The sequence below is a fragment of the Pantherophis guttatus genome, chromosome 14 (genome assembly GCF_059756535.1).
Source record: "Pantherophis guttatus breed Tessera chromosome 14, ASM5975653v1, whole genome shotgun sequence".
Classification (NCBI taxonomy): Eukaryota; Metazoa; Chordata; class Lepidosauria; order Squamata; family Colubridae; genus Pantherophis; species Pantherophis guttatus.
The window spans coordinates 7,582,249-7,608,503 of record NC_142076.1 but is presented as its reverse complement, the minus strand read 5'-3'; the positions used below and the strand labels follow the sequence as shown (position 1 = coordinate 7,608,503).

The 26,255-nt window shown below is 38.8% G+C and overlaps 1 protein-coding gene across 17 annotated transcripts in view; it reads left to right on the top strand.

Annotated features, from left to right (window-relative positions):
- The window catches only part of RBFOX1 (RNA binding fox-1 homolog 1), a 2,479,215-nt gene that overhangs the window by 1,307,706 nt on the left and 1,145,254 nt on the right, over positions 1–26,255 (top strand). For 16 of the 17 annotated variants that reach the window (XR_015729837.1, XR_015729838.1, XM_087878443.1 and 13 more), the window contains one exon: positions 20,745–20,792. The exons of the other annotated variant lie outside the window; for it this stretch is intronic. Coding sequence is in view for 14 of the 16 variants with exons in the window: in XM_087878443.1 (XP_087734569.1) it covers positions 20,745–20,792 (48 nt within the window). In the remaining 2 variants the exon portion in view is untranslated. The remainder of the gene's footprint in view (positions 1–20,744; positions 20,793–26,255) is intronic. 17 annotated transcript variants of the gene reach the window in all.

Genomic DNA, 26,255 nt, shown 5'->3' with positions numbered 1-26,255 from the left:
TTTTCAAGTACCGGTGCATATCTCAGTGCTGAAGATCCTAATACAATAGTTAGGATAGCTATGTTGCTGAAACTCAAAATTAGATACCTTGCAGTTCTTAAGTGCATAACGAACCCTGACTTTCAACCAACATATTCTTACGTTTCCATAATTCAAATGGAGGCTGTGCATTAATTTATATTTTATCTGTTGGTGTGGCTCTGCACACAGGTTTGAATAGCCGACTCCACTTTCTCTTAAATAGAGCCTGTTACCTTGTTGACTGCTGTAATAAGCAAACATTTTGTTTCTTGGGCATCTTTTTTTTTTTAATTTGATTTATATGCCGCCCTTCTCCGAAGACTCAGGGCGGCTTACAATGTTTTTTTTACATTGTAAAGCTTGTAAGCTTACAATGCTTACAATCTATTTTTTTCCTGCATGGACTGTCCCCACCTATGCAACTGTATAATTCTCCCATTTGAAATTAGGCATATATTATACATTCCATTCAAGAGAATGTGTAGGTAGACAGAGATACCATGTTTTACATATCTGTTCCAAAGTTGGACTTTATCACACATGTACGTGTCAAACAAAGGTCACTGAGCAAATTACAAAATGTAGGGAATGTTTTCCAGTTTCTGTCTTTACTAATATTAAAGGAAGCTTCTATCTTTACTAACATTAAAGGAAGCCTGAAAGGAAATTGGAAAGAAAGAGAAGAAGGAAAGGTAGGAACTCACAGAATAACAATGCTTGGGGACAAACCATGTCTTCATGGAAGAACGGTTGAAGGAACTGGGTGTTTCCAGTTTAATGAAAAGAAGGACCAGGGGAGACTTGATAGCAGTATTCCTATATCTCAGGGGCTGCCCCAAAAAAGAGGGAGTCAAGCTATTCTCCAAAGCACCTGAGGGTAGGACAAGAAGCAATGAGTGGAAACTCATCAAGGAGAGAAGCAACCTGGAATTAAGGATAAATTTCCTGACAGAACAATTAATCAGTTAGTTAGTTTGTGTGAGAGAAAGAGGGTGAAGACAGCCCCTCCCTAATAATCCCCAGAGTGTATACTTCATATACAGTAGATAGTCATTTGCTTCAATTTGCCAAGATTCTGTCTATAGGTGAGGAACAAAAACAGATATGTCTAGGGAGATTCTCAGTCATCCAGGTCATGGTTGTCCCCAAAGGTGCTTTTTCAAGAGGCAACTGGACTTTCTGGGTTTTTTTCTTTGAATATGTTTCACTTGAGTCCCTCGGGAGAAGGTGCGGTATATAAATTTGAAATAAAATAAAATAAAATAAAATAAAACTTCTCATCCAAGAAGCTTCTTCAGCTCTAACTAGATGGTGAGGAATGGAAGGATTGATACCCCTTGCAGACAGCTGTCATTTGCATTGTTTTAGAGAGTCGTTGAGGCTACCTGGAGGACTGCAAGGGGTATAAATCCTTCCATTCCCCACCATCCAGAGCTGAAGGAGCTTCTTGGATGAGAAGTGAAACATCTTCAAAGAAAAAAACCCCAGAAAGTCCAGCTGCCTCTTGAAAAAGCATCTTTGGGACAACAACAGTGATACCTGCTTGGAAGAATCACATGTCTTTCTTGGATTTTGGAACCTAACAGACATGTAGCTTAGCTGTTTGGGTTTATCTTTATATCAAGAGGTCCCCTTGACATACGGATGTGAGTGAGTATAGAGAGCCTTTCATGATTAGCAGTAATTATGAGTATAGGGGATGCGGTGGTTCAGTGGCTACGGTGGTGAGCTTGTCGATGAAAAGGTCGGCAGTTCAGCCATTCGAATCCGTAGTGCCGCGTAATGGAGTGAGCTCCCATTCCTTGTCCCAGCTTCTGCCAACCTAGCAGTTCGAAAGCAGGTCAAAAATGCAAGTAGGAAAATAGGAACCACCTTTGGTGGGAAGGTAACAGCGCTCTGTGCTCCTTTGGCATTGAGTCATGCTGGCCACATGACCACGGAGACGTCTTTGGACAGCGCTGGCTCTTTGACTTTGAAACTGAGATGAACACCGCCCCCTAGAGTCAGAAATGAATAACACGTATGTGCAAGGGGAACCTTTACTTTTACCTATGAGTATATATTTCACACAGCCATAATGGCTCAGCTGATGGTTGATATCCACTACTTTTAGACCATAAACAATCTTTGTTCACAGTAGCATAGAGACATATGCTATTGTGTAGCATACATCTCTATGCACAGTAACTATTCCCTGTTTTGTTTTTATTTTGCATTACTTCTTGGAAGGTTTTTTTTTTCCTCTCATCAAGGTGCATGCTATGCATAACCTAATTTAATGGCTTCCAGTAATATAATGTTTTACCTAATTTGAAGTGAGGTTCCTTATCAGTGTGTTTTGCAATTAATTTAATCTTGTTTCTGTTATTTCCTTAGTATTTCTCTTCTTCCTCCATCCTAGGGAACCTCATTATGTTTGCAGAAGCTTTAAATTAAAGTTTTGGATAGAAGTGAGATGATTATCAGTTAATTTAATTATGGTTCTGCATTTGGTCATTTAACAATATGTCTTCTCTGTTTCAACTATGGATTTTGCTGCTTTCTTTTTCCTTCCCTGCTCCATTATTAGAAGGGGTACATGTAGAAAATATTTCCATTTTCATTAAAGGAAAAGCTGGATCTGATAACCGCTGTTGCTAGATCTACATTATATTTCCTTTCTTTACAGGTGTGGTTTTGATTTTGTAACCATTACCTTGTGTTAGTTCTGCACGAAGTAACCGTTGGAAATTGTAATGACACATTTTGGGAACACTTTCCACAATATTTTTGGCTCGGATATAGTTGATATAGTTTTAGCTCAACTTTAGGTAATTGTTTTCTCATACATGACTTGATGTTGGGGAGAACAAGATTAGAGTGTGGTTTGTTATGCTAATACTTTAAATAAAACTTTTTCAAAGCTGTACTTTTTTTCTTGAATGGGATGGAAAGATAAGCAATTTAAATTTAGGAGAAGAAAGGAAAAAGACAAGCTTTGTCTTCATTTTTTTTGTCTTTATTTTGAAACAACAACAACATGGAACATCTTTCTGGCTTTCCTGAGTTCTGTTTCAATTTAATTACATCTTGATAATTCAGAAACATTTAGCAGAATTGTAATGCAAGGACAATCTGAACACATAACTGAGTAAGAGATAAATGTCTGCTTGTTTAGAACTGGAAAATACACGGTTATTATTATTTTTTTCTGTACCTTTGTTCAGCACACCTCATACTCCCTTAAAGGTTAAGGAGATGAAGTGGGAAACAGAGCAGCAAAGTTAATTTCTCCGCAGTTAAAAGGTTCCTGCAGAAGAGAAGTGACTTTGAATCCTTGCTTATATAAGCATTGAGATAAAGCGAGAGCTTAATTAGCTACTTGTGACTTTAATGAATAGTGTCTGATTGTATGACTGCAAATAATGCTGAAGGGGGTAAAGAAACAGATAATGTTATAGTTTAGGATGACAACAGGGTAAATTAAATGTGCCTCATTAATTTCGCTTAGGCATTTTGATGCACTGGACTTAGCTGTAGTGGTAGTAGAAATCCCTACTTCGACATTGTTTAAGATTTGGTAAATCTGAGGGGGTTTATTTTGTTTTTTTTTTTAATCTGTAGCAAAGTACTCCTCATTTTGAATAGATCTGGACCTGTTGGGGTGCAACTGTCCCAGTCAGTAGAAGGTTTACGCTGTGAAGTAGCTTGGACCATTATATAAGGCAAGGTCTGACCTTCCCAAAGTACCTTTGAACCTGTCAGGTGAAAGCTACCAGTTTGGGGAGGTTCCTGTATTATAGGCAGGGAACAATAAAGTAGCTAGTTTGAACTCTATGTGGTTGCTTGTGCCTGTCAAGTCCAGCAGCACTGGCAATTTATGATTTTTCGATATCTCAGCCACAAAGAAGAGAGAGTCAAGCTATTCCCCAAAGCATCTGAGGGCTGGAAAAGAAGCAATCGGTGGAAACTAATCAAGGAGAGAAGCAACTTAGAACTAAGGAGAAATTTCCTAACAGTGAGAACAATTAATCAGTGGAACAACTTGCCTCCAGAAGTTGTGAATGCTCCAACACTGGAAGTTTTAAAGAAGAGATTGGATAACCATGTGTCTGAAGTGGTGTAGGGTTTCCTGCCTAAGCAGGGGGTTGGACTAGAAAATCTCTGAGGTCCCTTCCAACTCTGTTATTCTATTCTATTCTTTTGCGCACAAAATACTAGGTTGTGTATGAACTCATGACTTTTTCCTCCTGTGGTCCACATAACAAAAGACACCCTGTCAAGATGTATCTTTCTGTGGCCTGGCCACAATGTCACATTTATCCCACGAGTAAAACAGGCTTAAGATGTCACCAGTCATATCATGATAAAGTAGGATTTCCCATCTTGATTTCTGACACCGTCCAAGGGCAGCCTCGAGAGATATAAATCTGTCAGTCTTTGTCACCTTGAAGAGAAGCCAGGTGACTGGCAGTGACTTGAAACAAAAGCAAGAGGGAACAAGGACAAGGCAATAGGTACAACAAATTTAAATGCCATTGTAATTTTCTGCCAGCTCAAGGATGACTGGAGAGCATTTCAACCCTGGGTCTCAATTTATGTTTTATAGGAGAGGAGAAAAAGCAGCCTTAAGAAGTAACCTAAACATTTGGTGTTTATTATTTTTTTCCCATAGCTGTCTTAACCTTCATCTTCATTCAGATAAATCATTTTCCTCTCTATCATGTTCTGAAGAACTAGGAAAATATAAAGGTGATTGTCCCTTTCTTGTTCATTGGCTTGAAGAAAGAATAGCTGCATTAAAGAGAAATATTTTTTTAAAAAAGAGAAATTTGACATTAAAGAGAAACAAGTTATTGAGTTTGGTCATCAATGTGAACGTGTATAATACACCTAGGTGTTTGAAGGATTTTTTTTTTAAACTAACAAAATACTGAAAAGTGAATTGTTTCCTAGAAGTACTTCCTGGAGGAGAGAGAGATCTTAGTGTGATCTTAGTTGGCTTTCTGACAGGGTTCCGATGGATGTCCTAGTTAAATCATGAGCCTCGAGCCAAGTGTCAAAAGAAATCCAGTCATTTATTAGGAGTTTCATGTCGGCATGTTCCAAGTGAAGCCAATTCTGACCCCACATAATTTATGATCCAATCTTGATCCTGTTTCCCCCCTCCTCCAAGGGTGTGTCATCAGTCACATTCACCAACAGAACAATTTCACCAGTTGTAGAGATCACTCCCCTCCTGCCGCTGTGGGTAACCCTGGGAGACAGCCTTGAGAGACAGCTGTCTGAAATGTGCTTTTGTTTTTGGCTGCCATGCTGCTTCACCATTTTCCCATCCCCCTTTCCTATGGCAACTCAAGAGCAGGCCAGGGATGCTTTGCGAGTTGACATGTTGTTATTTTCCCAGCTGGCTACTAGCCATCCTGATAGATTTTTTGTCATCAATTGTCAACAGCTTCAATATTTCATAACTTGGATTTGTCATCATTTTGCTCAAACTTTCCTATTATTTCAATTCTTGCTTCTTCTAGCTGTTTATTTATTCAAATAATTGTATTTCCTTATCTTTCCTTTTCCACCCAATTAGAAGTAAAGTGCAATCATGAATAGTTTGTGAATAAACCTAGCTTTAGCCTGGAGCTTTTATTTGCTGCTATTTTTCACTAATGTCTTATTTACAGTTTACAATTTAATTTATATTTCCCAAGTTAAAAAAGCATGAAAAAATTCTTATTGTCAAAACAGCTTTTATTTAAAAATAATAATTAGTGGCAAAATAGTTTAGTTTTCCAGGCTTTCAGTTTTTTTTTTGTTTTGTTTTTTGTTTTTTGTTTTTATAATCACTGTGCTGTAAGACAATATATTTTTATGTGGATGTTTGGGTTATACTACAGTAGATACAGATTTGGAAGGGACCTTATAGGTCATCTAGTCCAACCCCCTGCCCAAGCAAGAGACCCTATACCATTTCTGACAGAGGGTAGTCCAATCTCTTCTTGAAAGCTTCTAGTGATGAAGCTCCCACAACTTCTGAAGGCAACTTCTGTTCCATTGGCTGATTGCTCTCACTGTCAGAAAATTTCTCATTTCCAGGTTGAATCTCTCCTTGATCAGTTTCCATCCATTATTCCTTGTCTCCTGCTGTTGTGGGAGCTTCATCACTGGAAGCTTTCAAGAAGAGACGGGACTGTCATCTGTCAGAAATGGTGTAGGGCACAGGTCTTCAAACTTGACAGCTTTAAGACTTGTGGACTTCAACTCCCAGAATTCTCCAGCCAGCATAGGGTTAGCATAGCTGGCTGGAGAATTCTGGGAGTTGAAGTCCACAAGTCTTAAAGCTGCCAAGTTTGAAGACCTCTGGTGTAGGGTCTCCTGCTCGGGTGAGAGGTTGGACTAGATGACCTACAAGATCATTTCCAATTCTGTCAATCTCCCCCAATGAATGACATTTTTTTTTCATTGTAGGCTTATAGACAAACTCCAATCTCAGAAGATTGTCATCATTCAGACTTAGTTCAGACATTGTGACATAGTCAAAAAAAACCTTCACTGGTTCCAGTGGAGTTCAACAGATCCTGCAAATATCATTATTTTTCCCCTCTAAAATCCTCCTTTGGGATCAATGGGAGATTTTCTTTTAAAAAAACCAAAACAGATGAGGGCATGTTGAAAATCATTTTGGTGAAAAGGTTAAGGATCCTTCTCTGTCAGCCTCCCTTTTTGGGCAGTTTCATCTTAGATAGTTTCATCTTGCACCAAATTGTTATTGTGGCTAAGTTGCAGAGTATTTTAAAGATGATTAGTTGAAGAAGCCACAAGTGTTTACGTCTCCAGCATGCTATTTCATAATTCAGAGTTGAAATACTCTGTGCCAACATGTCCCTTGGTAGAGAAGATATTATTTTCCTTCAAGGTACATGAAAATTCTTCTCTTTTTTCCCCCTGTTTTTCCTGATGTTGATTTTTAACCTCTCTTTATTGTTGGCAGTGCAGAGATTGTGCTCTGCCAATGTTGCCGTTATATCTTTCAATTCCTCTAAAGCTTCTCTGAATGCTTGCATGCTCCGTTGTGGGAAAACAAAACAAAACAAAACAAACAAAAAAAACAAAAAAACAAAGGCAGTTTGTCCTTCTAATACTTTTTTTTTCCAGGGGTACATAGAAACATGGGAATTAAGAGAGCTACTAAGCAGCTGTCTATGGGGACGGCATAACAATACATGGATAATAACATCCTGATTGCCTGTTACAAAAGTATTGCAAGAATGCCAAAATGATCCCATAAGAATTCTTCAACATTTCTTCCACTTAGAAAGACCTTTCAAAAGGAAACCCTTTCATCTAAGTGAATGAAAAACCTGTATGAAAACATGCAGGGAAAAACAAACAGACATGACACTAATTCCATCATGTGTCAAATGGCTGTCACAGATGGGATCGACCTATTCTCCAAAGCACCAGACTGCAGGACAAGAAGCAATGGGTAGAAGATCATTAAAGAGAGATCAGACCTAGAACTAAGGCTTCCTGCAGGAACAACCTTAAGTTGTCTCTCTTATTATTACTTTTCATAGTGTTATTAGGTAAAGAAGTATAGTTTATTTTAATACAATACATTACATTATATAATATATATAAATAAATCCTACATGGAGGGAAGTATGCAGTGGAGTACCCCAATGTTCTGTTTTAGGCCCAGTACTCTTCAACATCTTCATCAATGACTTGGATGTGGGGATAGATGGGGAACTCATCAAATTTGCAGATGACTCCAACCTGGCAGGAATAGCCAACACTCCAGAAGATAGGCTCAAGACACAGAAGGATCTTGACAGACTTGAACATTGGGCGCTATCTAACAAAATGAAATTCAATGGTGAAAAAACCAAGGTTCTACATTTAAGCAAGAAAAACAAAATGCACAGGTACCGTACATGTAGTATCTTGCTCAATAGTAGTAACTGTGAGAGGGATCTTGGAGTCCTAGTGGACAACCATTTAGATATGAGCCAGCAGTGTGCAGCAGCTGCCAAAAAAGCCAACTCAGTTCTGGGCTGCATAAACAAGGGATAGAATGAAGATCACGTGAAGTGTTAATATCACTTTATAATGCCTTGGTAAGGCCACACTTGGAATATTGCATTCAGTTTTGGTCGCCACGATGTAAAAAATATGTGGAGACTCTGGATGAGTGCAGAGAAGAGCAACAAAGATGATGAGGGGACTGGAGGCTAAAACATATGAAGAACGGTTGCAGGAACTGGGTATGTCTAGTTTAATGAAAAGAAGGACTAGGGGAGACATGATAGCAGTCTTCCAATATCTCAGGGGCTGCCCCAAAGAAGAGGGAGTCAAGCTATTCTCCAAAGCATCTGAGGGCAGGACAAGAAGCAATGGGTAGAAACTAATCAAGGAGAGAAACAACTTAGAACTAAGGAGAAATTTCCTGACAGTGAGAACAATTAATCAGTGGAACAATTTGCCTCCAGAAGTTGTGAATGCTCCAACACTGGAAGTTTTTAAGCAGAGATTGGACAGCCATTTGTCTGAAATGGTAGAGGGATTCCTGCCTGAGCAGGGGGTTGGACTAGAAGACCTCCAAAGTCCCTTCCAATTCTGTTATTCTAAGCATTCTAATTCTCATATTATGCTAAATGGTAACATTTACTTTTATGTATGTACACAACATTTATTTTGAAAACCAACATGTAATACATTTGGGCAGGTCGTGGAGGATTGTTTGTGTGATGCTGGCATTCACCACCCCCTTTCTTTCTCTTCAGTTAGGATTCTGTTAGATCATTTTGGAAATACAAACTGTCGATGATCATAGCATTTTTCCTGCTTCCTGCAGGAACAACCTTAAGTTGTCTTTATTATTATTACTCTTCATAGTGTTATTAGGTAAAACAATATTTGTTAGTTTATTTGAATATAATAAATGTTTGAGATTCGAAGAACAATCTGACACTTCTGAAAGGATTGATGAATCCTTGAAGGGTTTGGAGATCCTGGTGCTAACCCTAAATCAAGCAAGCCATATCATGTAAAAAAACCGAATAGGTGCTTATAATAACACAGTGTGTTATTTGCATAGGGTAATTTGTTGAATAAATCCCCATCCTCCCTAACTTTTGCCAAATGGTTGAGCAATAAAATTGGTCCGATTTCCTGGAAGGAAACTTGTTATGAATATATATATATATATATATATATATATATATATATATATATATATATATATATATTCATAACAAGTTATATATATATAACTTGTTATGAATATATATATTCATAACAATATATATATATATATATATATATATATATATATATATATATATATATATATATACACACACACACACACACATACATACACACACAGGGAAAGTTTTGCCTCCTCCTTCTCCTCCCCCATCTTCTTCGAAAATAAATACAATAAAATAACAAATCCCTCAAATGTTTTGACCTCAAATGTTTATACAGCTGTAGCTGAAAGTTTGACAGGTCCTTTAGAATCCCTTTGCTGTGAACAAATAGGAATATTGCAGAAGTTCTGTGAGATAAGAAGCAACTCAGATAGATTATTCCTTCTTGGGTCAATACAGTTTGGATTTGCTGCCCTCGGCTGCCCTCTTTTACTGTAGGTTTATCTGGCAGGCAACCCAGTTAATACAGATTCCATAAAGGTCACCCAACCCACTTTATACAATTTGCTTCAGTTCAGGAACTGTTGCCCATCTCCCCAACAGACAAAAAGCTGAAATGCGTCTTTTTTGAACCGAGCTAATTTTCTAGAATGAAAAAAGAGGAATATTCAATGTCCAGGTTGTCCCCAAATTGCAATGAACAAGAATAATTATTGCTTTTTTTAATGTCTTATTCCAGCTAACTTAAAAAAAAAAAATCATCTATATCAACTTCAAAAATCACTTTCTACTTCAAATGGAAGCTTTGAACTGAAGTTTCCTTTTAAAAACTGTTCTAATTTGACGTAGCAATTCTCACTATCTCATCTTCCTAATCTAAAGTTAATGATTTTTTTTTGTTTGTTTGTTTTAATTGCATCTACCTTAATGCTGAGAAACTGGAGCTCTGTCTTATGGCTTGTTTAGCAAACCATGGTTAACGCATACCTTACGGTAATATATCAGCCTGACCAGTGGTTCTATCCAGTTTGAACAAACCGGTAGGGGTCTTGGAGCCCAGGAAAATAACATCATCCTTGATCACAATCAATTATATATAAATGTTAAAGTTAACAGGATATGAGTGCCTGAATATAGATGGATGGAAATGTATGTCTGTCTGTCTGTCTGTCTGTCTGTCTGTCTGTCTGTCTGTGTCTTTGAGTCAATTTTGATTCCTGGAGAGTAATTGTCTCATCTGTACAGTTGACTAGTCCCTACGGTTGGCAACATTTTGAGGAGTCTTCTCCCTTGATTTCTTGAGAGAGAGAGAGAGAGAAACTGGCCCAAGGTCAGCCTGATACTTTTAATCACTATACCAAATTGACCCATCTGGCTACCTAGCCTCATATTTTTAATAAGACTTAGGAATTATTATTTTTTAAAAAAAAAAAATGTAAGAGCCACCTCCATAAGTTATTTTCCTCCTTTTGAATAGTTATGCAACAAGATACTTGAACTTACATTCCTCCTTGATGCTGAAAAAGAAAAAACAAACAAACAAAACAACCCATTATTTTTGCTTAGCAGCTTTGTCTATTATACAGCACAACTCAATTGTGTGGTTGTTTGCCTCCATCTGCTGACCATTTCTGATATTACAGCAAATGAAAACCACGGAAAAAAGAGATGTTTGGGTGTTTTGCACCAGAAGGGTATCTTTTAGCCTTTTGTAAGTCCCATCATTCATCGGGTTTGTTAACAAAGAAAGAAAGAGAGAGAGAGAGAAAGAGAGAGAGAAAGAAAGAAAGAGAGAGGGAGGGAGGGAGGAAGGAAGAAGGAAGGAAGGAAGGAAGGAAGGAAGGAAGGAAGGAAGGAAGGAAAGGAAGGAAGGAAGGAAGGAAGGAAGGAAGGAAGGAAGGAAGGAAGGAAGGAAGAAAGGGAGCTCTTACTTTTTCTTACTTTTAAAAATTCATATGTTTTAAACAGACATTTTTGCTATTTCATTTGTCCTTTAGGAAATGCTTTAAAGACTTCAATTTTAAATGAGTTACCATATGTCCCACCTATAGTTTGCCCCATTGTATATTTATAGTTTCGAATCAATAAAATGCACATACAAAATTTAAAATACAAAATCAAAACCGAAATCATTACCAGTGAACTCTATATTTACTATTTATTAAACTATAACTACTAATATACTGTATTGAATATTTACTGACTTCTCCAAGCTGCAGATATTCCTAGAAATGTGGAAAACATGTTCACGGTTTTCCAATTTTGCCTTGGAGAGTCACAAGGGTGTAATGTTTTGGTTAGAGAGACAGCTACAATTTCTGCAGTTACGTTTCTGAGTGCCTTGGGTGGTACCATGGATATTTCAATAATTGACGGATTATTAACTCTATACCTAAAGTACCATATATACCATGTAATGAGGACATAAATGAATATTTCCTTTTTTAAAAAAAAATAGAATATAGTTCTTCCAAAGATTAGGTGTGGCCAATGTGCCTGTTTTGCGACAACTTTGTCTTTCCCCAAAAAAATAAAAATAAAACAATAGAAATATAATTACACCTTACAGCTATGGAAACATTTGGCCATTTATCCCATTGAATGGTATAAAGACATAAAACAAGGTGTTTAAAGATGCAGTTGAGATTGCATTGCTAATATCAAGTGGATAATGAAAATAATTATAATATAATATAATACTGGACACCATGCTTTGTTTTATTGATTATACAATTAAATTAGTTGCTTGACAGTCATGGAGACATTATGTGCACTTGATTTCAGGAAAGAGGTGGAAGCAAATAAATGACTCAAAAATCCTGGCTGACTACATCAGTTATCACTCAATTTTCTTGCTAAACGCTGATGAAAACGATACTGAAAATGTAGATTACAGTTGATATCAGTGGGATCTGCAGGGAAAATCAATATCCATTGATTTGGGATGGACAGTTGTTCTGATTCCCAGGCAGGAGGGGCTGCATTCCAGAGGAGCAAAAGGCAGCAGTTTAATCTGATTGGGAGAAAGAGAGTTAAGACTCCTCCTCTCTAGCAATTCTTAGAGTTTATTAGTATACTCTTAAGTATACTAATATACTTAGTATAGTATATTAGTATATTATTATACTAAGTATATTAATATATTATTATACTCACTATATTAGTATATTATTATACTAAGAATACTTGAGTATTCTTAGAGCCATGGTGGCACAGTGGTTAGAGTGCAGGACTGATGGCTACTTCTGCTGACTGCCGGCTGACTGCAATTTGGCAGTTTGAAATTCACCAGGCTCAAGGTTGACTCAGCCTTCCATCCTTCCTCCAAAATGAGGACCCAGATTTTTGGGGGGCAAGAGGCTGATGCTGTAAACTGCTTAGAGAGGGCTGTAAAAGCACTGTGAAGCGGTATATAAGTCTTAAGTGCTATTGCTATTGCTATTGTTATATATTTAATGGTGCAAATAGTTTGCTTTAGCTTGGCAAGATTGGATGGAACACTTTATTTGGCCAAAAAAGTGATTAGACACACAAATAATTTTTCTCCAGTGCAGAAGCTCTCAGTGTACATGCAAAGTAACAGAATAATGATACTCATCATCATCATCATACCAATAAGAAGGCTAAGAAAGATAATATGGATAAATAATAACACTACAACAATTGTTGTTGTTGTTAGTTGCAAAGTTATGTCTGACCCATCGCGACCCCATGGACAATGTTCCTCCTTGCCTTCCTGTCCTCTACCATCCTCTGGAATCCATTTAAGCTCACACCGACTGCTTCGTGACTCCATCCAGCCACCTCGTCCTCTGTCGTCCCCTTCTTCTTTTGCCCTCCATCGTTCCCAGCATTAGGTTCTTCTCCAGTGAGTCCTTCCTTCTCATTAGGTAGCCAAAGTATTTGAGTTTCATCTTCAGGACCTGGCCTTCTAAAGAACAGTTAGAGTTGATCTCCTCTAAGACTGACCGGTTTGATGGCCTTGCAGTCCAAGGGCCTCGCAGGATTCTTCTCCAGCACCAGAGTTCAAAGACCTCAATTTTTTGGCGCTCAGCCTTCCTTATGGTCCAACTTTCACAGCCAGACATTGCAACTGGGAAAACCATTGCCTTGACTATACACACTTTTGTTGGCAGGGTGATGTCTCTGCTTTTTAGAATGCTGTCTAACTTTGCCATAGCTTTCCTTCCCAGGAGCAAGATGGTTGATCCTAAAAGGCAGAAGCTTTTCACCAATTTGGTGAATTCTGAGGCTGATTGGTCTACGAGCCTCTATTAGTTAGATCTTCTTTATAGTTAATTTTACCCATATTTCTTTACCCTGTGCTCCTTGTCTTTTATTATTAGAGCTTGCAAATCCTTTGTAACTTATGCTATCAGATTAGACATGCATATAAAGGGATAGAGGTTAGATTGTAATATCTATGGACAGCCTCCATCCTGTAGATTTTAACAGCCCTCTTTGAATATGCATCCTATATAAACTCATTTTATAGAAAGCCATCTAATTGCATTAGATAACGAACTGACATTTTGCAAGTTACTTTTAGAAGAAATCAAAATGAGCAGGGATGCTAATGATCTTTTCTGAGTTTAATGAAGGCCTTTGATACGGTGTGTTGGAAAAGTTTTGAAAGAAGCCTTCGTTAAATATGGATTTCCTGCATATTAATTAATTGGCTTTATATGTAGTACAGTTTAAAGATGTTAATATCTAATTTTAACCTTGTTCCAAAAAATATCTGCCAGTGGTAGTGATAAATACACTATATGAATAATATACTGATTGGGGACAATTTGAATAATATCAAGTATGGCAACAGCAAAAAAAAAAAAGAAGAAGAAGAAGTCAGTATTGAAATAATGTGACCCCAGATTTCCAATCTCAATGGGGAAAGCTGGCTTCTATTAACAACCATATGACTCACTTAATGACTACGGTGAAACACTTAACAAGTCATCAAAATGTCACAATCAATCAATCAATCAGAATAGAGCTGGATGGGACCTTAGAGGTCTTCTAGTCCAATCGTCTGCCAAAGCAGGAGGCCTATACCTGATAAGTGGCTGTCCAGTCTCTATTTAAAAAAAAAAAACATCCAGTGATGGGGCACCCACAACTTCTGAAGGCAAGTTGTTCCACTGGTTAATTGTCCTCCCCCTTAGGAAGTTTCTCCTTAATTCCAGGTTGCTTCTCTCCATGATTAGTTTCCATCCATTGTTGGCCCTCTGATGCTTTGAAAAAGAAGTTGACCTCCTCTTTGTGGCAGCCCCTCAAATACTGGAATACTGCTATCATGTCACCCCTAATTCTTCTTTTCGTTAGACTAGCCAAATCAGAAGTGGGTTTCAGTAGGTTCTGACCAGTTCTGGAGAACCGGTAGCAGAAATTTTGAGTAGTTCGGAGAACCGGTAGTAAAAATTCTGACTGGCCCCACCCCAGTGGTGGGATTCAGCCAGTTCGCACTACTTCGGGAGAACCGGTTATTAATTTTCTGAGCAGTTTGGCAAACTGGTTGTTGGAAGAAATCATTAGGGCAGAGAACCAGTTGTTAAATTACTTGAATCCCACCACTGCCCCACCCCCATCTATTCTCTGCCTCCCAAGTCCCAGCTGATCGGGAGGAAATGGGGATTTTGCAGTATCCTTCCCCTGGAGTGGGGTGGGAATGGAGATTTTACAGTATCCTTCCCCTGGAGTGGGGTGGGAATGGAGATTTTATAGTATCCTTCCCCTGGAGTGGGGTGGAAATGGAGATTTTACAGTATCCTTTCCTTGCCACACCCACCAAGCCACACCCACCATGCCACGCCCACCAAGCCACACCCACAGAACTGGTAGTAAAATTTTTTGAAACCCACAACTGATCCAAACCCAAATCCTTTCTTCATATGTTTTTGCTTCCAGACCCTTAATCGTCTTAGTTGTTCTTCTTTGCACTTTTTTCCCCCCCAAAAGTCTCAACTTCTTTTTCGGTAATGCGGTGACCAAAACTGGATGCAGTATTCCAGGTGTGGTCTTACTAAGGATTTATAAAGCAGTCCTAATACTTCAAAATCATACATGAGTTACCTAATGATCACCTCGCTTAGCATCAAAGGTTCATGTCCCAATTCTGATCATAAGTTGAGGGCTACTTGTAGTGAATAGTTAAACTATTTTCAGTTTTACTCAATCCTTCCTTTTTCTTTCATTAAATTCAATTTTAACCCCCCCTCCTTTTTTTTTTTTTTTGTCAAATTACTTTAGGAAACGTTAAAAAAAAAATCACTGCATACATTTGTGAGCCTATTGTCAACTTCGAACCAAACCTGGCAGAAGTCATTTTGGTGGTTCTCAGCAGTGGTGAAATATTTTTTTTTTACTACCGGTTCTGTGGGTGTGGCTTGGTGGGTGTGGCTTGGTGGGCGTGGCAGGGGAAGGATACTGCAAAGTCCCCCATTCCCTCCCCACTCCTGGGTGAAGGATATTGCAAAATCTCCATCCCTCCCCACTCTGGGGCCAGCCAGAGGTGGTATTTGCCAGTTCTCCGAACTGCTCAAAATTTCCACTACCGGTTCTCCAGAACCTGTCAGAACCTGCTGGATTTCACCCCTGGTTCTCAGTCGCCACACAGTATGGGGCGGGGGGAGGCTGGAATGCACTGCCAGACACAACACCGCTCTATTTTGTGGGAACCAAGGTCACCTCCACAGGTGCCGGATGAAAACAGAGAGGAGTGCCTAGGGAGCCCACCAATAAACCTAATTGGACAATGTGACCTGTGACCCTCAGGGAGGGGATAATTTATTAATTTAACTGTACTGAAACCGCCAGGGAAATATTCAGAGTTGGTTTTGCATGTAATGGTGCCAATATGATGTGCCCAATGAAGAAATTATTTGAGAGAGATCGGAATCTCGGAATTCTGATAGGAACATTGCCTTAAGTGTTTGTTAGAGGTTATAACTTAAAAACATATTTGGGATACATTCTATCTATCTATCTATCTATCTATCTATCTATCTATCTATCTATCTATCTATGGACACGGTGGCTCAGTAGCTAAGCTTGTCGATCGAAAGGTTAATCTGTTAATGTTAATGTATATATCACCCCGGCTCCATACAATCCAGTAGTGGGTTTCAATTTAGTTTGCTACCAGTTTGTTCGTGCATGTGTGTGTGGGTAATGCTTCTGCGCATGCGCAGAATTGTCCAGGTGGGTGGGCGGAGCCTCCTGCCACCGCTGCTACCGGTTCGCCCGATCCAGGGAGAACCAGTAGCAACCCACCACTGATACAATTTCCCCCCTTCCAGTTTCCCACAGTAGTAAATGGGACATGTTTGAAGGCCTAGTGCAAAAGATGGATTCCAGGCCTGACCACACATTTTCCTGGAAGAAGAGATATGACCCTCTCTCTGGAGAGAGAGAGTGGGAAAAGAAACCCCCAAAGAATAGCCATGAATGTTCAGTAAATTAACTGTGACATGAGCATATTGAATTAGGTTGCAAAGATGGCAGCTGTTTCTTGTAAACCAGATGGCCCTCTTTTTGTTAGCTCTGCGGCAGCTGAGGGAAATGAAATAATATCAGTGTTCATTGATCAGCTCATCGCTTCCTGTTACGTGGCCTTTCCAAAGGGCCTCCGCAATACAGCTGTTGCAACCCGCCTGGTTAAATTCTTTGTTCTACGTTGAATATAGCTCAGGAAGTTTGCTAAACTCTTGGCATTCAACATGTGCATGTTTTTGTTTTTAATCCTGCTTTCCTCCCGCTCCCCGCCTTTGAAAGGATAAAGATAAACATAAAGGTTCCCCTCGCACATTTGAAAGGATAGATGCATCTTATTCTCCATCAACAACTCTCTCTCTTCTTGAAACAAAAGGTGAAGGTAAAGGTTCCCCTTGCACATATGTGCTAGTCGTTCCTGACTCTAGGGGGCGGTGCTCATCTCTGTTTCAAAGCCAAAGAGCCAGCGCTGTGTGAAGACTTCTCCGTGGTCATGTGGCTGGCATGACTCAACACCAAAGGCGCACGGAACACTGTTCCCTTCCCACCAAAGGTGGTCCCTATTTTTCTACTTGCATTTTTTACGTGCTTTTGAACTGCTAGGTTGGCAGAAGCTGGGACAAGTAATGGGAGCTCACCCCATTACACGGCACTCGGGATTTGAACCACTGATCTGCCGACCTGAGCTTGTTTCGATCAACAAGCTCAGCATCTTAGCCACTGAATCACCGTGTAAAGGATAGATGCATCTTATTTTCCATCAACAACTCTCCCTCTTATTAAAATAATATTTAAAAAAAAATAATTACAATTGCCAGATAAAGCAGTATAGAAATGTATCAATAGAAGAGAATATTTGTAGCTTGGTGTTGAATGGTGGGGTCCTTGGTGTTCTTTGTTGTTTCCTTGCAGACATTTTATTACCCAACTAAGTAACATCATCAGTGCTAGAAAGGGCTAGCATTTCTAGCACTGATGATCTTACTAGTCAGGTAATTTTTCCAGCAAGGAAAGACCAAAGCTGTTCTGCCCCAGCTCCGGATTCCCGAGGATATAGACACACACCAATGGTCCTTATCAAATTTATTAAGTAGCAAGAATAAACCAAAGTCTGGCAAAGGTTGGCAACCAGTTACAATAAGACTTTTCCAAAAATGCTCTGATGATAATTCCAGCAAGAAACTTACTAAAGGCATGTGACTTAAATAGGCTAAGGGAGTGGCCAATTATCCTCAAGCCTTACTCTCAAGGAGACCTCCTCCTCCTGAGTAGCCACTCCTGCCTTTTGGCAGCCCTGCGTGCTCAAGCATTGAGAAGAGGCTCCTCCACTTCACTCTCTCCACTTGAAGGAGCCTCTGGAGGTTCTGAAGGCCCTGGCTGAGTCTCTGCCTCTGGCACCACATCCTCTTCAGCCTCCTTGCTGTCCAATGTGAGTGCTGGCTGCGCAGGCTGCTGGCGTAACACCACACCAGCCTGCTCGTCGTTGGGATTAGCCACGATCCATGCAGGCTGCTGGCAGGCCACAACACAAGCTCAGAGAGAATGAAGGACCCCACAATGCAAAAAGTTCAGTTTTCCCACCCTTTGGAGTCTCTCTCTCTCTCTCTCTCTCTCTCTCTCTCTCTCTCTCTCTCTCTCTCTCTCTGTGTGTGTGTGTGTGTGTTTGCCACCTCTTAATTATAGATTCTTAAATGGTTAGCAGTCTGTTGGAATGCAACATACCAACTGTAAATTAAGACACACATTATAATTATAATCTTCTCCCCTTTTAAATATAAATTTTAAATACAAATTTTAATCTGTTTAAATTATGGGGTATTTTAAATTCAGCCAAATTATTTAATTTGTTTTTAATCTATTTTAAATTTTTGTATCTCTGTGTTTTATCTTCTGGCTGTTCACCGCCCTGAGTCCTTCGGGAGAAGGGCGGTATAGAAATTAAATAAATAAATAAATAAATAAATAAATAAATAAATAAATAAATAAATAAATAAATAAATTTAGGAACAAATAAATTCAGTTTAAAATAAAGAGACAAAAACTAAACATCATATAGACTGAAAACCGTAATTATTTTTATTGGGCATACATACAAGAAATTATAATAAAGAAATACAACATCTAATTCTACATATTATAACTGCAGCTAGGATAACCTATGCACAAAATTGGAAAAATAACATCATACCAAAAGATGAAGAGGTGATAAGGAAAATTTTGGACTGTGCGGAGATGGATAAATTGACGAAAGAAATAAAAGAAAAAGATGAAACAGAATACTACTTAATATGGAATAAATGGTATAAATGGTTGGAGGACAGGAATAATAAATAAGATGAAATGCACAATGTATGCAAAGTAATATATAGATATAATAGAAATGTATAAATAAGTAAGAAGTAGTATAGATAATATGTAAGAAATAAGGGAACCACATTTACAAATATGTGAATATGAAGGGGGGAAAATACAAATTGTGATTATACACTGATACGGAATTGTTGTAAAATGGAAACATTTTTCCTTTTCCTTTTGTTCTTGTTTGTGTTTTTTAAAGGAAAAAAAAACAACAAAACTATTTTTAAAAAAATAAAATAAAATAAAATAAAGAGACAAAAACAAGAGAATAAAACCAACACTTTACTTCCAACATTCAAGGAGGGAAAAAAAAAGATCTTAACAAGCCCTTAAAAGGTGTCTCACAAAGTTCCAGTGATTGTGCTTCAGTGTTACTTTTACACCTTGGTCTGGTGAGCTGGACTCTCCACCAACTCCTGCTTCAAATTGAAAGCAAACACATTCATTTCATTGTGTAAATATCTAGGCAACCCTGGTTTGAACAATATTTAAGGCTAACCACCTTAAATCCTAGTTTCAGGCCTATTGAACAAACATGGTTTGTTAAAAATAGAAGCAAAAGTTTCTTATTTCCTGTTGATGGATACATGAAGAGAGAAATGAAAGGCTCATAGAAAGGAAACATTTGAGACTGTAGGAATCACCCTTTTTGCAGTAAGATCTCCAGGGGTGGGATTCATCCGGCTCGGACTGGTTTAGGCGAACTGAATGTTAATTTTAATCTGGTTTGCCAAAGCGGTTGTTCCAAGGACTGGCTGAACCCCACCCATCCCATCCTGCCCCTCCCAGGAGTCTCCACGCGGCCCATTTTGGATGCCAGGTAAGTGCAGGGCATGTCCAGAGGCTCTGGGAGGGTGAAAAATGGGCCTACCAGAAGTACCTACCAGAAGTACCTACCAGAGGGCCTCCAGAGCCTGTGAGAGGCTGTTTTCACCCTCCTGGAGGCTCCAGGAAAGCCTCGGAAGCCTGGGGAGGGCAAAAAACAGGCCTACCGGAAGTATCGGAAGTCCAGAAATGGGCCCATTTCCAACCTCTGGAGGGCCTCTGGTGCTTGGGGGAAGCCATTTTCACCCTCCTGGAGGCTCGAGGAAAGCCATGATGCAGGAGGTCAAGTAGGCCACACCCCCATGGCCACACCCACCCAGCAACTGGGCAGCGAACCGATTGCTGAAATTTTTCAATCCCATCCCTGAGGATCTCCAATAGATGCCATTCACTTTCTGTTTAAACATCTCCACTGAAAGCAAAACCTATTAGGAAGAAATTTTGAAGAATTTTCCAGGTTACATTATCAGAAGGGCTAAAACTCTTCTTTTTTTTCTTTACATTGTTTGGTTTGCTTTTGGCATAACCTTATTTTTTCTGATCTTTCTGGGGCCGTCTTAATTCTCCCAGATACTTTATTCACTGAAATATTCATTGCATTTGAAGTTTAAATATGAGTATTGACATTGTAAATGATTTAATTAATTTAAATTAAATATATTCTCTGTTTTCAGGTTGAGGTTATGATTATTTTTTAATCTTTTTATCTTTTATTTGTACACCGTTCAGAGTCCCTCTGTGGGACTAGATGGCTGAAATAATAACTAATTAAATAAATAATTTATATATATATATATATATATATATATATATATATATATATGTATGTATGTATGTATGTATGTATGTATGTATATATTTCCCTTTTATTTTATACCAATTGTTTGTTTTCCTTCCTTTTTTCTTTCAATACTTCAGGATACTAAAGTGGAGTGCAGCTCTTGTGTAGAAACAGTGGACAGAAAAGTAAGTCCCTCATTCTAATAGCATTTTCTTGGTATATATTATTTTAAATGTTTTTTTTTTTTTAATGAAAATTGCTGCTGTTTTTTTAAAAAAATATTTCTGGAACTCATGACTGTAAATGGGTCATCTTTTAAGTAGTTAACACAGAATGTATAAATATAGAGGCTTTTATTTATATAAAACCAAGACATTTGTGCATTTGGATCAAGTGTAATTGTAAAAATTGATTCGTAAGAACTATTACTTAGCCGTGGTAGTGCAGTGGTTAGGAGGCAGTACTGCAGGGCCAACTCACTGCTCACTCCAGGAGTTTGATTCTGAGTGGCTCAAGGTTGACTCAGCCTTCCATCCTTCTGAGGTTGGTCAATTGAGGACTCAGATTGTTGGGGACAATATGCTGACTCTGTAAATCGCTTAGAGAGGGCTGTAAAAGGACTGTGAAGCAGTACAGAAGTCTAAATGCTATTGTTAGTGATATTGCTATTATGTCTTGAACTTTGATTCTTTAGTTTGAACATAAAATTATTGTTGTTTATTTCTATGACACACTGGAGAATAGTTCTATCAATATTACAGTGGCAGATAACCTCACAATTGATGACAATAGATAGATAGATAGATAGATAGATAGATAGATAGATAGATAGATAGATAGATAGAAAGATCGGTGGGTGGGTGGATGGATGGATGGATGGACAGGCAATCAGGCAGGCAGTCATAGACATAGACATAGATGGATGGATGGATGGATGGACAGGCAATCAGGCAGGCAGTCATAGACATAGACATAGATGGATGGATGGGTGGGTGGGTGGGTGGATGGATGGACAGGCAATCAGGCAGGCAGTCATAAACATAGATGGATGGATGGATGGATGGGTGGGTGGGTGGGTGGGTGGATGGATGGACAGGCAATCAGGCAGGCAGACATAGACGTAGACGTAGACGTAGACGTAGATATAGATATAGATGGATGGATGGATGGAAGGATGGATGGGTTGTATAGTTGGACAGATAGAAAGACAACCAGGTCTATTTTCTAAAAAAAAAAAAAATTTGGTTTTTCTCTATGTACTACTTTTTCACATATGGATTTCTTTCTCTCTTCCCTTCCTAGAACTCTTTCTAAATAACTTCATTGAATCTATATTTATCTACTATGTGCATAATTTCACTTTTCAGTCTCTTGCAGAAGAGGGGTTTTTTTTACCCATATTGTCTCTCTGAATATTTTTTTATTATTATTATTTTGGATCTCTTAAACTTTGATTGCACAACTATCTGAACGTGTTTTGTCTAAACATGGTTGGTGTGGAAATTTAGGTTATATTGCTAACGACAGTTAGTTTCCAAGTTTGTGGGTTAACTGTCTGGAAGTTTAGTATAGGAGTAAGGACTTGTGTTGGTTATAGAATTGATGCCATTACTATATATCTGAATGTCCATGGAGATTCTCTGTCATCCAGGTCATGGTTGTCCCCAAGGAGCTTTTTCAAGAAGCAACAGGACTTTCTAGGTTTTTTTTGAAGACGATTCACTTCTCATCCAAGAAACATCTTCAAAGAAAAACCAGAAAGTCCAATTGCTTCTTGAAAAAGCACCTTTGGGATACTGTATATCTGTTTGGAGAAATTTAATCAGGATGACCTTGGTGCACCTCGCAGGAAGTATTACCAACCCATGTGGGTCCCACAAAAATGCCAATAGCATCTTGAAGAAGTACCGTTGTGCCTGTGATGTAACATCATTCAAAGACATCATGGGAAACTGAAATTGCCTGCAGATTTTTCTTTTACTCTGGAAGAACAACAGTTGCCCAAGGATTCGAATACAAATCTCACTTCTTTAGTACTACTATATGGTACTACTATAACACACACACATTTAACATAAAAGTATGTACCATTTTCGGAATCAAATTGTGCCTATGGGAATGGACGCTGTTGATGTATCTAATGGAGGTAGTAAATTTCTGTAACTAACTATCTGTTGAAGTTCTATACCTGTCCTGTTTGGTGGCTGTACCAAACCAGACAGAGGGAGAATGAATGGAAAAACAGGTCCCGGAGAAGCTTATTTTCATGGTGATAAGTCCTCATATCTGGTTTGGACCTAGGAAGGGAGAGTTCGGCCCAAAGAAGTAATTTCACAATGATATGACCGAATGGGTGGCATTATTAATGTACATGTAACTAGTTTGGGACGTTCATGAGCTGAAAATGATGTTCACCCCAAAAAATTGACATTCCTTGCTTTCATGCAGAGTCAAGAAGAATCTGCATTTCTTCCCCTCCCCTTTCCTCTCCTCCCTTCCCTTTCATTCCTCCCTCCCTCCCTCCCTCCCCTCCCTCCTATATCATCTCAATTTCCTTCCTTCCTTCCTTCCTTCCTTCCTTCCTCCCTCCCTCCCTTCTTCCCTCCCTCCTTCCTTCATCCCTCCCTCCTATATCATCTCAATTTCCTTCCTTCCTTCCTTCCTCCCTTCCTCCCTTCCTTCCTTCCTTCCTTCCTTCCTTCCTTCATCCCTCCCTCCTATATCATCTCAATTTCCTTCCTTCCTTCTTTCCTCCCTCCCTCCCTTCCCTTATCACTGCCTCCCTCTTCCCTCTTCCCTTTTCCCTTTCCTCTTCTCTTTTTGTGCAACAATATAGTGAGACTATTTCCAATTCTCATTTCTTTCGTCTCTGATCAGCAGTTTTTCTGCCTTTTATAGCTGCAGTAAAATTTGCCAGATATGACAGTAGAACATATTCTTTCTTCTACATTTTTTTTCTTTTTGTTAAATGCAATTTTCATTTCTCAGAGGTGATCAAGCGGGGTGTGGGTAGGGGGAAGAAATTATCTCATTGCAGCCAATTCCTTTCTCGTGATGAAACTTTTCTAAAGTAAGCCATCTATCTTTAGTAGTTCCACAGCTGCTTGGAATCCATTATTTTTTAAACTCTCCTTCTCTTTCTGCCATTTTTCCCCCCAGCCTTTTTAATCCAAAGCACAGCATCTGTACAAAATCATTAACGAAGATGTTTACTGTACTACATAATTCAGCCCCTCAGTTTTTGTGAAAATTTTAAGCAGGAGACACGGAGACAAAATTGCTTTTGGGCCTTGAATTTTCTGACAAGCATTCAGCAATGTACAATTTGGCCATTGTACAATTTGTGCAATTGGCTTTGGATGGCCTGAAGCCCAGCCTGATATCTTTCTCTAGGATGGATAGAGAGGGATGTCTTTAGACAAAAGGAGCCTTGCAGTTAAATTGATATGAAAAGGGAAATTCCATCACGATTCTTTAACATCAGTTGAATTAGAGAAGAAGCCTTACATTAAGGTCTCATTTCTGGAAGATTTCAAAATATGTCCTGCTGTTTCGTAAAGTCTTAAAAATTGTTTCTGAAATGGCTTTTGGTACTTTCTTCCACATCCTTGATTGAAACTTTGATTAGACGGTGTGATACTTTATGAGAACGAAGTTGCTCCAGGGTTCACCCAGAAAAAGAGAAAAGAAAGGAAGGAAGGAAGGAAGGAAAGGAAGGAAAGGAAGGAAAGGAAAGAAAGAAAGAAAGAAAGAAAGAAAGAAAGAAAGAAAGAAAGAAAGAAAGAAAGAAAGAAAGAAAGAAAGAAATGTTTTGGTCTTAGAACCAGAGGATGCAATCCAGGAAGAACAAAGCACATATACCATATTTTTCGGAGTATAAGACATACCTTCCCCCCCCCAAAGAGGCTAAAACTTTGGGTGCATCTTATACTCTGAATGTAGCTTTTTCAAAGCTTTTTTCCAGCCCTAACGAGGCACTAATGAGGTGCTAGCGAGTGAAGCGATCTCCATGCTTTGCTCCAACTCTCAGCTGTTCTTTAGAAGCTTTTTTTTCAGCCCTAACTAGGCGCTAGCCGAGTGAAGCAATCTCCCCCCATGCTTTGCCTGCTTTTCTCATTGCTCCTTCCTCTCAGCTGTGCCTTAGAAGCTGTTTTATCCCCTAGCAGGGGATAAAAAACCAGCAAACTAATGTGCTGAAACTGACCAGACTAAGGATGCAGATTTTTTTTCCCTATTTTCCTCCCCCAAAACTAAGCTGTGTCTTATACTCCAGTGCGTCTTATACTATGAAAAATATGATAAGTTCTCCCTGATTTCAATTGCAAAGTGTCAACTGTTCCATTGGCATATGCAGAAAAAGAAACTGCTGGGACATAATTTTACCAAGACTTTACTGTAACTTTACTGTAACTTTACTGATAGATCCATATAGGCAAAGAGAAGTAAAGGTTCCCACAGAAAGCACCCTTTTCCCCTTTATCTGAAAAGTTTAGGTGAAAAGTTTAGGAGAGCTAAACTTTGATGACCTGATATAATTATTAAAGTGGATTATATGATTTCTATCAATTCGGACAAGCTTAATTTTATTTCTGGAACAAATAAGTACCCAGAATTTGCCTCCCAGAAATTATTTCTTCTGGTACAGATAGTTAAGTTTCTAGATCATTTTAGTATAATGGGGGCGGGGGGGCCCCGGAAATATTATGCTATTATTTGCTTAATTATTTCTATTTTCACTATTTTATAACTGATGTAATATCTACTGTAATTGTCACTGTATTTAGTGCCTTACTATACATATTATCATATATTTGCTGTACATTGCATTATATTGTATTTTAGTGCAATTTCTACAATACACAATTTTATCGTTCAATAATAATGATAGTATTGTAATATCCAGACAATAGTATAATACTATAATACTATAATACAATTCTATAATATAATAGTATAATAGAACTGAGGTGGCGCTGTGGTTAGAGTGCAGTACTGCAGGCTGCTTCAGCTGACTGCTAGCTGCAGTTCGGCAGTTCAAATGTCACCAGCTCAAGGTTGACTGAATCTTCCATCCTTCCGAGGTGGGTAAAATGAGGACACAGATTGTTGGGGGCAAGAGGCTGACTCTGTAAACCGCTTAGAGAGGGCTGAAAAAGCACTATGAAGCGGTATATAAATCTAAGTCCAAAGCTACCTTCCTTCCTTCCTTCCTTCCTTCCTTCCTTCCCTTCCTTCCTTCCTTCCTTCCTTCCTTCCTTCCTTCCTTCCTTTTCCCTTCCCTTCCCTTCCCTATCCATCCATCCATCCATCCATCCATACCAGCTCAAGGTTGACTCAGCCTTCCATTCTTCCGAGGTGGGTCAAATGAGGACACAGATTGTTGGGTGCAAGGGGCTGACTCTGTAAACCGCTTAGAGAGGGCTGTAAAAGCGCTGTGAAGTGGTATATATGGTAAGCATTGCTATAGTCCCTCTTCCTGTGGTCCAAAGTCACAGTCACAAAAAATTTGGTAGGCACCAATATGAACTTCTATATCGAAGGAGTAGCAGAATAAAAAAACTCTTCTGGCACAGCAAGTTCAGCAGGAACAAGAGCTTTCAAAGGTTGCATCTCAAAACTTATCCAAACATCGGATGGGTTTTTTGTGT